General features: G+C 36.7%; 1 protein-coding gene across 1 annotated transcript; it reads right to left on the bottom strand.

The window, feature by feature from the left end:
* Positions 1-268: 268 nt before the first annotated feature.
* On the bottom strand, positions 269-4,196 carry LOC131150524 (uncharacterized protein At5g41620-like). Its single transcript, XM_058101289.1, has 3 exons — positions 3,620-4,196; positions 2,898-3,023; positions 269-2,273 (listed from the first exon to the last, which is right to left on the bottom strand). Exons 1-3 carry the CDS (start codon positions 4,052-4,054, stop codon positions 672-674), a joined length of 2,163 nt encoding a protein of 720 aa, XP_057957272.1. The 5' UTR covers positions 4,055-4,196; the 3' UTR covers positions 269-671.
* Positions 4,197-16,490: the final 12,294 nt, after the last annotated feature.

Genomic DNA, 16,490 nt, shown 5'->3' with positions numbered 1-16,490 from the left:
AAACATTGACTTCCCCCACATACAAGACTATCTTAGATGACTGACCCCATCAGAGGGGCAAATTATAATTTCTCCCTAAGGTGGTCTCTACTATCTACCCTATATATATATATATACTTTGTTTAGATTTCATCCTCCCTGGGTCGTTTGATCCCTCAAGGCCTCAAGTTGTACAGAAGAAATCCTCTGGCCAGCAAACATCTTGAAAAATAAAAGAGATGCATTTCAACGAAAATTTATGAGACCCAGAAGAATGGTATGGTCTTGATTTAGGTCAGAAGAAACAGATTTCTTGCGCAGGATTTTGTCATTAAATTTGGGCAAATGGTACAATGGGATATAGTTTGATCTTGTACATCACTTGCATAAGAAATGCTACAACTAATGGAGCAAGCAGGCTGCAACCACCAGGCCCTCTTTGATGATATGGTATTATTCATGGGAAGTTGCGGAAGGTGCGGCGTGAAGATCTTACCAGGGTAATTTAAGGCTGAAAAATGAGCGAGTCCATGAAGACGGATCACGTGCATTCATTGACATGTTTCACACCAACCTTTGCTTGTTCAGTTAACCAAATGGAACATGGATTCCTTTCCTTGTTGGTGAAGTGCTATTGATTTCCATTTGGTTTTCGGACGAAGAAGGCTGGCAGCAATCAGGAACCCACTTGTCTATATCTTCTGTTTAAGAACTTGTCGTAATTGGATCTTTTGACTTTCCATCCTTGCCTCCAATAATTTTGATTTCAGGCTGCTCTTCTGCATATTACGGGGCCACTCAATGCACCCTTTCATCACCCGATTCACGTGAGGATTTGCCGAGTCAGGTGAACTCCAACGCCCCATGAAATCTGAGGGGCTAAGCCCTCCTTTATCTGAGCCTCGATCTGGAGAGACAATGCTCCCATTGGAACTCCTACCATTTGAGAGCCTGCCTTTAACTCCCTCAACTGTAATTATCTTATAGTCACCATTATTTGGGCATGATTTCCAGAACCTTGAGATGGATGACTTCTTCAACTGCCTGGTTGGTACTGAGCAAACTTCACTGATTTCAGTAACAGGTGTTTCCTCACCAACATTTTCTTCCCATTCTGTTCCACTCCTTGACACATTGCTGATTCGACGGACCTTGTTAGCAGACAGATCACTCCCATCAGGTGAGTAGCTTGAGCCCCGATCCTCAGGATGACTCACGGTTTCCCACCCACTCTCTTCTTCTTCTTCTTCTTCTTCTTCTTCTTCGTCTTCTTCTTCTTCAATATCACCATTTTGATGCATAAAGGCCTTTGAATGCCTCTGACTGCTGTTGTTGTTAAGCACATTAACTTCAGGACTCACTGTGTGAATTTTGGAATCATGGCTGGCAGGACTGTGCGCAGCACATGTTTCAATCTCCCTCTCATTGTGTTCACCGCAATTAACATCTTCAAAAACAGCAAAAATGTCATCTGGATTTGGGGGTTCATAAGCAAACTCCCTGATATCTTTAACATTCACAGACGCAGCAGCTCGCAAAAGTAACTCTGCTTCTCTCATTTCCTTGCCGTCAGGGCTTGCGTTTCTTGACCTGAGAAAATTCTTCAGAGCTTCTACAAGTTTGTTCATTTGAGTATACTTCTCATCCACAGCCACCTTCACATCAACCAGCTTCATTTGAACACGTTCTTCCCGCCATACCTCAGCCATCTGCAACATCTTCCTCTCCTCTTCCACCTCCTCCCGGAGCTTCATTGATTCCCTCTTTAATCCTTCGATTTCTGCTTTGTCTTCTCCAATTTCCTTTGCTAGCTCATCACATACTTCCTCTATCAACTCTCTGGCCTTTCTCTCTTTTTCATAGTCTTGCACAAATCGCTTGGCTGATAACTTCACATCAGCCAGCTCACTGACCAACTTGGAGTTAACCAATTCAATCCGTTGGCGATTTTTCCTTTCTCGGCTCAAGTCAGCTTTAACATCATCAATTACTGCACGAATTTTCTCATGCTCTCTGCTACGCCATGAGGCCCTTTCCTCACTGAGTTTCCTTACAAAGTGCTCAAATTTCTTTTTTGACAACCGCCGCTCGGTCTCCAGCTCTTGAATGCGAGCATGAGCCTGCTCAAGTTCTGATTCAAGTGCAGAAATCACTGAAACAGCACCTACTTGTTGGTCAAGAAGCTTAATGTGGCTATAAAACCGAGGAACCTCATCTGTTGATTTTGAGCAGACAGGGTCCCACTTTGTTGCTCCCTCCATCGCAGAGTTGGGAATCTGAAGTGACGGTTCAAGCTGTGGAATTGGAAAGATAATCCAGAATTAGATAAATAAATATAAAAGGGAAGAGAAATATGTGCAATAATGAAGGCGCATTTTCAGAAGAGTGAACACAACTAAAGACAAGGATTCCTTTTAGGATGATGCTACACAAGATGACAAGCCCACTCCAATTCCAGTTTATGTATCGACATGGCAATGGTTCATTCACTATTAAAAAAATGAAGTTGTTTAACCAATTATTACACAGTGCTATAGCAAAATCAAAGATACACAAGTGGAATGAAAGGAACTGCTCACTCTTCATTAGAACACACTAACCCACAATTCTTGGTCACCACACATTTCAATAAGCAGCTACAGTTTTTAATTTGGTAAACCTAACAGTTAGAAGCATTCTAACTAAGTTCAGTCTTGCGAAAAGACAATGCCCTAAATGGTACATCTGGGAGTTTCCTACTTTCGAGGTAGGTCACAGATGCAAAAGCCTAGACCTAACAAAAAGGCTGGCATGTGAGGCTGATAAATAGGCAGAAGATGGTAGGTTTACTTCAATTCCAACCTTAGAGTTTCCCCAAACCACCTGATTAGGCAAAACTGATTATGGGTAAATTGAAGACCGGAAGAAATGTATTGTACCTTATAGAGAAATCCATTTTTTGGCCCAGATAAGGAATGCGAGCTTCGTATCAGATCCTTTGCCTCAGAGTTATATGCTCGACTATTGTGATGATACGCCAACATCCCCATGTTGCTCAGACTGGACTGCATGAAAGAACAGACCAATGACATAAAAATCAAATTTTAAAAAATCCACAGCACATCTCCACTGATAGCTTCGAAAAAAGGCCTACCAATTGAAGCTCCATCACAAACAACTCCATTTCAATGCAGTAAATAGATGCACATAGACTTCTAGTTATAAAAAGGAAGTATCAAAGAACCATGAAAATTCCCAATAAAAAATATCCAATCAAGACAATATGTGATCCCGCTTAATCATATTTCCTATAGAGACGTCAAATAAAATAAAAAGCAACACACATTGATGATCAATTTGAGCAATGAGCCCTAGCAAACTGCAGTCTAGGAAGATCAAGTATTCAAAAGCAGTCCATCACAGTTCCCTCAATGAACTCTTTTCCCATAAAAGAATAAGTCTATACAACCCAGGGAATGAAAAATCTAATAGGCATAATTCCTGCTAATCAAAGTTTTAAACTAGGAAAAAACGCAGGTATTAATAAATCAATAGCGTTCAGATTTAATTTATATGCGGTGACAAAGAATCGCACATTTATTCACATTCACAGGGCAATTAAACTACAGATCTTGCGACCACATAAGTAAATGAAAACTACCTGAAACCCTAACCGATCCCCGCTCTTCCCTCTACCACCGCCGTCGGGATAAATCTCCGGCGGCCTCAACCTCCAGAGCCCGGCTGCAAGCTTCCTCGCCGAGACAGTCACCTCCGGGCGTCTCCTCACTTTCTGACGAATTTTCCGACGGCATTCCGGTAACTTCTTCACTTCCTTGTCGTCGTCCTCCTCCTTTGCGGACGCATCCTTCTCTCTGTCATCGTACTTCCACGTCAACAGAGGGGTCTCAGGTCGGCTCCTCCTCCCCGACGGGGCTCCGTCCCTCCTCAGGCGGACGCCGTGGCCGGAGAAACTAGGGTTTTTGACTTTCCGGCGAGACGGCTTCCTCTTGTTGAGGAGATCTGAGTCCGGAACCACGCTCAGAGCTTTGGAAAATACGACCGTCGGGAGCTCAGCTCTGCTCGAAATCTTCATCGTCTCCGGCGAGATTCGGCCATGAGCGAGAGATTCGTGATGAGTGTGTGAGAGTGGGAAAAGTACAAGTCGAGAACGCTTCAGCGATTTGCCTGAGAAAACGACGCGTCACATGTTTCCCCTTTGTGTTTACATTTATAAATAAAAAAAATAAAAAGAGATTAGAAATATAGAATACAAAGCGGGTGTGTGTATTTCGTATACAACTGACGGTCAACGTATCTCTTCTTAATCTTTACAGTTTCATTTTTGGTGCGTATTGTAGTCCGTGTGCAGTAGACGGTGTCGTTTTGAATTACACCTTAATGAGTTTAAGTTTTGTTAAGAAAAATAATTGTTGATATCTATCATCACCATTGATTAATACTCAATCTTGAATATTAATACAGGGTTTAGATCTTGAAAATATTTATATTTAACGACTCATCAATACATTTGATTACATAATAATTAGTAGATTTTTTTAAAGTCATTTTTTAAATTCTAAAATTTGATAAGAAATTTTAAAAAATCACTTTCATTTGTGGATTTAGTAGAAAAAGAAAAAAAATAAAAATAACTTAACTAGTTTTTTTAATTAAAATATTTTATTTTATTTATTTTTATTATATTTATCATATTTATTTTTTAATTGATTGGAGAATTCACCCTCTGTTAATTTAAATGCTTATGCAAAAATTAGGGTGGGCACGCGCGGAAAGTGAGGGCGGTGATTTGTTTTGTTATACATTTCGGCAACTCGTTTGTTTGTGCATGCGGCACCACACATGACATGACGACTTCTATTATTTTTTTTAGGAGTGGCAAAATGGTATCCGAGGGTGCTCCCACGTGGCTTTACCTACTCTTTACACGTGGAATCCCCTTATTGGACACGCGGTGCCGCTATTGACAATGAAGTGTGGACCTCACGGGTACGTCCTTACTTCCAAAATTTGGATCTACACAATATAATAATTGCCCCATTAGCCACTAAAAGTGCATATAACCACGAGGATAATGGTCACAATCCACATGTGTATTAAGGGAAATTTTAACTTCTAACCATAATTTGGGCTTTAATTATATTTTTTAGACACTCCGCTATCCTAAAGTTTTTCAAAAAAATAGTTAGAGGTCTTTTTTAAGGTTTCAAGACATCTCTTGAAATTTGTCAAAAATGATATATATCGCTCCCGAAGTTTCAAAATGTCATAGACTTCTAATGAGTATTGCCAAAAGGACACAGATATTCCCTAATAAAATTTATCTTTTTATAAAACATAAGGAAATGTTTGTATCTTTTTGACAAATCTTATAGGAGAGGTCCTTGTGATTTTTGAAATCTTATGAGAGATTCTTAAAATTTTTGAAATCTTAAGAGAGCTCATTGTCTTTTTGTCAAATTTTAGGGAAGGTTGATAAAATCAAAATAGCGTATGAAATTCCAAACAATGCCCAAAGAGTCCCATGCCTTTCTTGGTTGGACCAACCCAACCGGCGATTTCCGTCTTTTCTTTCGCCCTATTTTTTATAAGACAAAATTGTTAATCTAATGAGTCAAAGTGGTTAGGAACTTGTGAGCATCTACATCAAAGTGACACCAAGATTTTAACGTGGTTCGGTCAATAACGACCTACGTCCATGGAGCACACACCAAGTATTCATTAATTCGCCGGAAAATATTACAATTTTCTCTCTCTCTCTTCCTCCCTTCTTCCTCTCAGCTCTCTCTGAGCTTTTCATGCTCTCTCTGCATTGTTCTGTGCTGTAGTATCTTACATCTTCCACAACCCTCTATTTATAGGGCTTGGATTAAATTACAATTAAGATAAAAATTAATCAAGAATGAGAGTTACAATGGAGAGGATAATGGAGAGATAAATTGCACTTAATTTCAAAGCGTTTTTCCAACTCATCTCCATGAATGATACGCGTCTCCAACTCAGCTCCTGGCTGTCTTCTGACTCCATCTCTAACAATCTCCCACTTGGAAACAGAGACGTCTCCTCAACCAGAGTATCATGAATAAATGATGTGTTCATAATATGTGTCTTCAAGCATGAAGACCAACTGAAGTTGAACATAACTTCATTTTCTCTGTAGTCACCATCTTCCTGTCTGCTCGATTCCTGCGGACTAATATGATGGCTATCATCTTCACAACTGGTGTAAAAATATCATTGTAATCAATCTCTTCCTTCTGCTCAAAGCTTTTGACTACCAACTGAGGCTTGTACCTTCTGGAGCCATCATGCTCCTCTTCAATTCTGTACACTCACTTGTTGTGAAGGCCTTTGGACAACTTCCACATTCTGTTGGAGGCGAGAGACTTCATCTCATCCTTCATCACAAACTCCCACTTGCTCGTATCTGCCACCTGACATGCTTTATCATTGCATTCGGGCTCTCATCCATCTCTAGGAAGTAAGTAATCAATATACCTTCTGTCTGGTATATGTGACCGAGTAGCTCTCCTAAGCTCCGAAGCTAGAGTAGGAGATGGTGGTGCGACAATCTGCTCCACTGGTTCCTCCACCTGAGGATTCTTGGTATTCTGCTGATGTGTCCCAACACATTCATGGGTGTTTATCTGGAAACTAACCCTCTTCTTTTTCCTGACTATACAATCCTCACACATGTCAACCTACACTGACTGTAGACCACTCAGTTTTTCCTTTGAGTGCATCACACTGAGTCCCTTCTCGCTCATGTGACCAAGTCATTGGTGCCAAATGTTGCTGTCGCCATTTCCTGCAGCAACTAAAATAGACATGGAGGCATTGGAGGTTAGAAAAAGTGTTCTGCTTTTCTTACCTCGCGCAATCGTTAGTACACCCTTTGAAACTTTCCATTCATCGCCAATAAATTTTGTTGTGCATCTCTCATCTGCTAGCTAACCAACTGAGATCAAATTTTTTCTCAAGTCTAGAATATACCTAACATCCTTCAGCTTCCATACTGACCTATTTATATTGATTTCCACAACTCCCTTTCCGGTTACGTCGTAAGGTTGATCGTTGCCAAGGTACACCTTACCAAAATTACCTGGTGTGTACTCCTCTAGGCAATCTCTGCAGCATGTGGCATGAAATGAGACTCCGAAGTCTAAGACCCAAGACTCCTGCTTGCTTTCCAAAGAGCATATCAACATCTCATCATTCTCGGAAGCAATATTTGCTTCTGACTTTGCCCTCGTCTCTAATCCTTTCTTCTGACTTCTGTACTGGTTCCTGTAATGACCAGTCTTTCCACAGTTCTAGCACTCAATAACTTTTGTGCTCTGGGAACCTATGTCTAGAGTACCTCTGGGATTTCCAGATTTAGACCATCTGGGCCTAGATCTACCGCGGTTGTTTGATTGTCCATGCTTGTTTCCTCTACCTCGACTCTCCATGTTCAAGGCTGAACTCGAATTGGAGCTATGGTTCAGTTGCATTCTTATTTCCTCCATCAAAATCATGTTGACGACCTCATCGTATACAAGTTTCGATTTTGCTGCGGAGCTACTAATGGCAGTGACGACACCATCCCAATTTTTAGGCAACTGGCTGAGAATCAATAGAGCCTGAATCTTATTATCAAACGTTATCCCGACTGAGGCGAGTTGATTAGACAACTCATTGAAGTTATTCAGATGCCTGCTAAAACTCTCACCTGCAAACATGTTCATCGTAAATAGTCTTTTCATGAGATGTACCTTGTTTGCAACTGAAGGCTGCTCGTACATATTAGAGAGCGCATCCATCAAAGACTTGGTGGATGTTATATGCTTGATATTGAACGCCACAGATTTCGACAACGTTATTCTGATGGCTCCGAGGGCTTTTCGATCAAGCAACTCCCACTCGTCCTCGTTTATGGATGTTGGCTTACGTTTCAATGGTAAGTGTAATTCCTTCCCAAACAAATAATCCTCTATCTGCATCTTCTAGAAACCGAAATTGTTCTCGTTGAACATTTCAATTTTTGAGCTCTTTTCATTCGACATCTCGATTCACTAATCTAGAGATGGAATTAGCTTAAATGGATAGTGCAGTTGGATCTGGAACGATCGAAAATCCTATAAATGATTCAAGTCGCTCGAAAAACGGACCCAAAACGACTTCGAAAAGCTCAATCAAAGTTTGGTCAAACTTGGTAAAACTTGGTCAAGCTTGCTAACGTGGCACTGCTGGCATGTGCACCTACTAACGTGGCGTTGACGTGTGCACCTGCTGACGTGGCATAGTGACGTGACAGCTGACATGTCACCTACTATCGTGGCAAAGGTGGCCCCCTAATGACGTGGCAGGGTGGGCCCCACTGGTGACATGGCGGACTGCTGGCGTGGCGCCTCTACCGACATGGCAATCTCCTGTTGACATGGCCCTACTGGCGCGTGACGTAGCGTGCGCTCTGACGTGGCGCTGATCTGGAGGTCAGACCCGAGTCAGGAACCGAATCTCAGGTTACCCCGGGTATGAGTGTCTTGCTGGTTCGAGTCGGGTAGTGGACCGGGTTGGATCAAGGTGGATCGGGCGAAGAAGACGCGTGCAATGCGTGCAGCGCGTGAGGAAATGTTCACCAGCGCATGGACGGCACGTGGAGAGGCGTTTTGCTCAAGCAAGGAGCGTGGGGGCTTGTGCGGATTCTATAGAACTTCGTTCGAGCTCCGGATTGTTCCCTTCTCTTCGTCTCGGCGAGCTGAATGCGATGGTGGCCTCAAAACACAGTTTCGATCTACTGGACAGAGCTCTGAATTTCGGGATCACTTCCAATTTGGCTTTTCTACTTCAACTGGGCTTTGATACCACTTATTAGGAACCTGTGAGCATTTAGATCAAGTGACACCAAGATTTTAACGTGATTCGGTCAATAAGACCTACGTCCACGGAGCACACACCAAGTATTCACTAATTCGCCAGAAAATATTACAATTTTCTCTCTCTCTCTCTCTCTCTCTTTCTCTCTCTCTCTCTCTTTTCCTCCCTTCTTCCTCTCAGCTCTCTCTAAGCTTCTCACACTCTCTCTGCACTGTTCTGTGCTGTAGTATCTTACATCTTCCACAGCCCTCTATTTATAGGGCTTGGATTAAATTATAATTAAGATAAAAATTAATCAAGAATGAGAGTTACAATGGGGAGGATAATGGAGAGATAAATTGCACTTAATTTCAATGCGTTTTTCCAGCTCATCTCCATGAATGATACGCGTCTCCAACTCAGCTCCTAACTATCTTCTGGCTCCATCTCTAACAAATAATATTTAACTAAAACTGAGTCCCATATTTTAACTAGACGTGGAAAAATGAATAAAAATCCATTAATTCGAATTGAGTTTGATTAAGTTAAATCAACTCATAACTGATCTGCATATTAAATAAATTGAATATGGTTTAAACTTTTTTTATTCATCCCTAAATGAGTCGATTAGCATATTTCAGATTTTACATGATGGAAATCCGACTTTCTATTAACAATTCATGTTTAAATTCATAGATAGTCTCATATTTCTATACTTATTAGACATCAATCCAACCCGTATAAGTCCAACTCGTCAAGATTTAGTCCTACATTCCCAATTCTTATAACATTACACGTGCTTCTAAGTTTACCCTATATCTACTCTCAAAGTCAAGCCCAAATACTAAATTATCATGATTAAAACAAAATATCTAAATTCATGATTTGAAAAATAAAAATATTTATAATTTTGTGATCAATTATTAAAATTTTTAACCATTTATCAAATTATAATTTTAAAAATAATTTCAGTTATTATATGAAATAAATTGTTCATTGGATGATTTAAAAATATATACTAGGGATGGGAATGATGTTTATATGCCATCCGCCACAAATTTTTTGATTCGAGCTATCATAAATTCATATTAAATTTGATTATTTATGGGAAAAATCATATTTAAATAGATAGGTATCTATTTTAATAGTTTAGATATCAAATGTTGGATTTAAATTTCTATAAATTTTGATAAATTTTAATAAAATATTGCATTTTATTTTGTTCAAATATATGATCTCAAATATAATCTTAAAATTTTAAATAAAAAATAGAAGATATAATATTGAAAGATAGAAAAGGAGAGTAGCAAAGCACCTTTTGGGTCATTATTAAATGGGATTTGCATGATGAGCCATAGTCATGCATGCAATCAATTGTGATACGAGAAAATGTGTTCCATTTCAAACCAAGGTGAAAAGGATGTATTCTTTATATAATTATAATTAAAAATATACTCGATAAGATTGAGTTTTTTTAAAAGAAGTAATGAATTATTATTAGAATTATTTATGAATTTAGCATGCCTTATTTAGTTCACAATAAATTGCCAATCCAAAATATAGATAGTTAATCCGTATAATTATTTTTCTTGATTCTTTTGACTTATTTTATTGTAAGGACTTTTGTAAAATTTATTTTTTTACTCGCATAGCAATAATGAGCATATCAATAAAGACAATAATTTTAAGATAAATAATATTTCTAGCTTGAATAAAGCTATCTCGAGAGTTCTTAAATTGATATTTATACTTAAAAAGGATTTTAAGCAATTAAGTTGAAATAAGCATGCAAAAACTTTTAGTCAAATAATAAATTTTTTCAATAGGTCTAGCAATAACACAACATATATAGCATTTTCTTCTATGCAACCAACTACAATTTAATGTAGTTATAATATAAAAAAGGAATGTGTTCTTCCACTTTATTATGTGTGTGGCCTTTTATAATTCGGGTTAGAGGAAGTATATATTAGATAATTTGAATATTTGATCACTCGAGCTTAAATCTACTCAAATTATTTAACTGATTTAATGAGATGAATTCAAATTTTTCCTTATTTACGATGAATCGTTAATCTAAAATTTATTTATCTTTACTTCCTAAGTTATTTTATCATATAAAAAAATAATTTAGTAGAAGCGTTAAAGGGACAATTCTAATCTAAATCATAATTTTAAAAGACCAATGGTCAAGGATTCTCTCCTCAACAACATGCGCTTAGGGTTGTTATCTTCATACATTTATGCATGATAATTGTGTAAGCCACGAGGTTTTATGACCTGATTTTGATGATAACAAGTTATTTAAGATCCAATTACTTTGAGTTTAAGTGTGACAAACATGGTATAAATTAATACAAACTTGAACGAATTTTTAAGGATTCAGAATTTGCCAAAGTTTGAAGAACTTTCAAGGCCTCTTCTCTTCTATATTTGATTGTAATTCTGAGCAATTTTTGAGTTGTAATTATATGTAAATATGTTAGAATTTGATTGACTTTGATACAAAATAATTGTACTAAGAAAGAGCGAGAGAAAGAAAGAAGACCGAACTAGACTTTGCAGGTGGGCAATTGACCAGCCCATAGGAGACGGTCAATCGATCTAGGCAATAGCTAGAGGCAGTCAATCATCTCCTTAAAGCGGTCGACTGGATCACCTAATTTTATCCCTAATGGCTCGATTTTCTACTCAAATGACTAGTAAGCAATTGATCATTTTGACCAAAAAGCTTGCATAACGGCCACAAAACGATTAGTATTTTGTTTCTTGATACGTATATGCCCTATAAAGCAAAATGCATGTACGCAAGAAGATACACCTCTCTTAATTTTTAGAAGATCAAATTACTCTCCTCTCTCAAAACTCTCTTGTGCCATAACTCTCTCATCTTCTTGAGAGTAATTCTAATTCTGTGCTCACATTTGTAAATCTTTCCATTTGAGAAATTCTTCTTACACTCATTCAATATGCTGTATTGGAGTCCTTGCCTCTGGAGAAAGCAAAGGGTTATAAAGCTTTTGTATCTAGTGGAACTTCAAAGCAAGTTAGGCCTCAAGAAAGTAGACGCAGGCACGAGAAAGTTAAAACACTATTAAGGCTGGCTCTTCACAATATGAGGCCCTAGGCGAGATTTAATCAGGGACTCTTAATATTTTGTTTAATATTTTTTTTTCTTTCTTCTTTTTTCATATCCGGATTCATATTTTTTCATTGACATAATTAAATTTCAAAATTAACACTAACTATAAATTGACAAATTATGTAAACAAATAAAAATAAATTTAATAAATATATAGAAATAATAGATTGAATCAATATAACCTGATTATTATTATTATTATTACAAATCGAACGACGAGCAAGGCTTAGAGATATCGGATTCTTGCCGAATACAACGCTCTAACCTTAAAGCTTCTAAAATCTAAGAAAAAATAGAAAAAAAAAATCAGAGTGAAAAAAAAAAATGCACAAACATTGAAATCAAAATTAGGGTTGATGAAAATTACAAAAAATCGGAGGTTCGAAGATGATGAACACAAGAGTCGGAACAAAAATCATAAAAAGACCGAGAGATGAGAGTGAGAGAGTGTGAGAGATGGAAAAATTTTTTTAGAAAGGGTAAGAGAGAGAGATGAGAGTAATAGATAGTTAGAAATATAATAAAGTTGTTAGTTGGGAAGTCAATGAGACTTAAAAAAAAAAGAATTAAATTGCATTTATTTTATATTTTAAAATATAATTTTATTTATTTGTTAGTTGGAAAGTCAATGTATGGGAAGAGAACATAATAAATAATGTTAACATTATTTAATTAAAAAAAAAAAATTTGGGCCCCAAAAATATATTATTATATTAAAATAAATTTGGGGGCCCCAAAATTGTCGGGGCCCTAGGCGAGCACCTCAGCTGCCTAAAGGAAGAGCCGGCCCTGAACACTATAAAAGAGTTTACATTTTCTTCCCTCTATTTATTTAATTTTTATGTATTTTCATTGATTGTGTGTGTATATAAATATCTTATGCAATTAAAATTAAATTTTTAAATAGCCAAATTCACCTGCCTTTTGGATTGTCAAGAATGTACATACTACCCTCCTAGGGCGTAGCTCAGTTGGCAGGGCGGGCTTTCGGATTTCCTCTTACGAGGTGAGCCAATCTGTGCATCCCGAGTTCGATTCCTGCGGCGGGCTCCTGAATTTACCATCTTCGTGGTGGGGTGGGGCTGCCATCACGAGGCGTGGGATTAGTCACGACCGGTGCGGACCGTTAAAACGGACGTTGTGGATACCCGGCGATATTAAAAAAAAAAGAAAAAGAGAATGTACATACTACCATAATATTTGTCTATCAATAGGCATTTGATTAGAATGATCTTCTTTACCTATTAAAAAGAGACAACTTTAAGTAATAATAAATTTACTTTAAATTTTTAGAAAATCCAGCTAATTGCAATAATTTAAAAATACAATTTTGAACAAATTTATTGATGGGAGAGTGTCAATTCAAGAAATTAAAAAAAAAATCAATGTTATATTTTTGATTCATTTCGGGAAATTTCTACAATTATGGAAAAAAGTCAAAGAAGGTAAATTAAATTATATTATTCATCTAGTGGTCACAGCTAACTTGATAGTCATTCATAGAGCTTTCATTAATTATATAATAAAATATACGTAGAATAAATAAATAAATAAACATATGGTTAATGTATATGAATTTTCCAAAAAGTCATTCATCATTGTAATTTTTTTTTTTGAAACATGAATATGAAAAAAAATTGAAATAGAAAATTATCTATATTTTTTTTAAATTAATAGTTAAGATATATATTTTTTAATAACATCATGATACTGGCAACTTTGCCAAATTAAAAGGTGTCATAAATCCCTAAGGTGTGGTTCGAGTGATAATGCGGGCTGTAGGAGTATCTTTCACGAGGTCAGGTGTTCAAACCCTCTCGGACTCGTTTTTGCCCCTGGACTCCTGAATTTACCCTTCCTTTGGAGTTGTGGGGTCAACTTCAAGGGACACAAGATTAGTCACGTAGATCGTAAAACGGACGCGTGGATACTCGGTGCGTATTCCAAAAAAAAAAAAAAGGTGCCATAATAAATAATAGGCAAATGGGTTCCTCTTTTGGCAACCTGTCTATTTTAAATGGTGCGCCACTAATTAAATAGGGTTCAGGGAATTAGGCCCACCAATTAATTAAAACAACTGGAAGCATTATTTACTAGTTCAAGAATTAGTTGGGCCCTTTGGAAGATCTGGATGATGCTTAAAGACAGTCATATTTTGACTCAATTAAATTTTAAGACTTTAGTATTAAATATTTTAGTCAAATTTGTGAAATAAAATAAGAAGTTAAATATAACAAAAGTAAATAATAAATTTTATTTCATTTTATCTAATTATTTCATTTTTTTTTTGAATGAGATCAATGACAAATGAGCTATATCTCTTTTGTATGTAACTCATATCGAGTAAAACACGTGTACAAAGAATACAGGTTGATGTTAAAAGTGGAGCGAAGTGGAACGACAACATTTCTCTTTTGGGTTTGTATTTTATTATTTTATTGGTTGAGACGAATAATAGGTTGAGGGTGCGGTGGTAACGTGGCAACGCTCCTGCGATGCAGTATAAGGGTATTTGAGAAATTTTTCTAATGCCTTTGTATGGTTAGGATTAGCATAAATATATATGATGTAACCTTACTTTAATATAGTGAAATTCAGCCATCGCTCGTTCCTGTGGATGTAGGCATATTACCGAATCACGTTAAATCCATATATTTTTGTTGTTTTATCTATCTCTTTATTTTTTTTATACTATTCATTGTAATTGTCGTACTTTTCACAACATCTTTGTAACTCCATAGGCATCCATATGAAAAAAAAAAAAAAGAAAAAATGTTGATATAAATCCTATCACCCATTTTTTTCTTATATGAAAGAAAATGTAAGGACTTGTTGTTTGTGTAAAATTTATATCCCAAAGGATATGTCCCACATGAATGACATGGGTCCCACATGAAGGGTATATGTCTCATATGATAAGGGCAATGACATATAATAGGTTAAATGAATGGACATATATATGGATTAACTTAAAAGTAATTAGCTTATGAATTAATGAGATCTCTATGGCCGGAAGTTTGAAGGGTATTCCTATATTTTATATATATTAGCTACTATTATGGAAAGTAGCTATAAGGGCATGCTATACATTAAGCTAACCTAAGGAAATGAGAGCTAAGGAAGTGTAAGAAAAGCAAAGTTCATAAGCTCTAGGATTAGTTACATGATGATGTTAGCTGCAAAGAAAAGATAGGAAGAAAGGATTTGTCCTCTCTCTGCCTCTACTTCTTTAATCATAAGGAGATCTCATAGATTTGGTAAAGGAAGGAAAGAAAAGAAGGAAAAGTGGGAGAAACGATTTCTTTGGATTCTCAGAATGTTCTTCTCGATAGATTTGATATGACCAATTTCGATATGTAAAATTTATAGTTTATGATTTATTTATTTTTCGTATAAAAGTTATTGATGTGAAGTTCATGATAATTGAAAATCCTTGGCTGCGGTATATTTTCATGAAAACAAAATTGTCCTTGTCAAAAATTATTAATATTAGCATTAATATTAATTGAATAATTTATTTATTTGAAGAGATAGTTATTTTATAAATCATTAAATTTAAACATCACATCAATTGAATAGTCAAGCACTTGACAATTTTTTCAGGTCAATTAATAAAAGCCATTGAATCTTTTCTCAATTTGAAAGAATCGATCTCTAAATGTTGATTGAAAAAATAATAAAATCATTATGTTTATTTTCCTATATATTTCTTAGAATAATCATGAATCCTAATTTGTTTTGTTCAATTTTTTTTATGAGTTACAATGTTTGGTAATATAGCCAATGATTCAAAAAAACTCAACTTATATAACCTAAAAGAGAATAATCTGGTAATAAATTCGACATTAACTTATGTAAGATCAAAAAATGAAAAGACATCAAAAGATTGATAGAAAATAGGTAGCATCCGTACATTAAAACAGGAGGTTAGCACACTAATCTTTACTCCATAGTAAATATATCTGAAATGTAATCCCTGTAATCTATTAGTAGAGAAATCAATAGGGGGATATCTCAAATACTTATAAAGAGGTATCTCATCTCATTCTCACGCACTCTTTTATTATCGTGATCATATTATCTTTCCAAGTTCCCTAACTTAGGTATTAGAGTTATGCCTCGGAGTACACCCTGAGTGTTAGGACTGGAGGAGCCCATAGGTGGGTTTGATACACATGAGTGAACACCAACTTGACCCAAAAGCTCAAGCCATTTGGGTCTTGGGTCCATCCATGTATATAAGTATCTATCATGCACTTTAATTTTCCAATGTGGGACAAGCTCACAAGTGGAATTCTCAACAATCTCCCCCTCACTTGTGAGTTCCAACTGCTCCCCCTTGAACGGAAATCGTCTCCTTTCTGGGACAATTCTCCAACAGTTGCTTAAGTGGGCCTTACCACTGGCGCCTTACGTGCGTCAAATTGCATTCCACGTGCCTCCAAACCAATCCTACCTCTCACGTCTTGACCCTATTCGGATCCATCCGCAGCCTAGATGATCCTTATTGGCCTCAGCCACACACTTGGTC

Source organism: Malania oleifera, chromosome 1, assembly GCF_029873635.1.
Source record: "Malania oleifera isolate guangnan ecotype guangnan chromosome 1, ASM2987363v1, whole genome shotgun sequence".
In the NCBI taxonomy this organism is placed as follows: domain Eukaryota; kingdom Viridiplantae; phylum Streptophyta; class Magnoliopsida; order Santalales; family Ximeniaceae; genus Malania; species Malania oleifera.
This window is presented reverse-complemented; position numbering and strand designations above follow the sequence as displayed.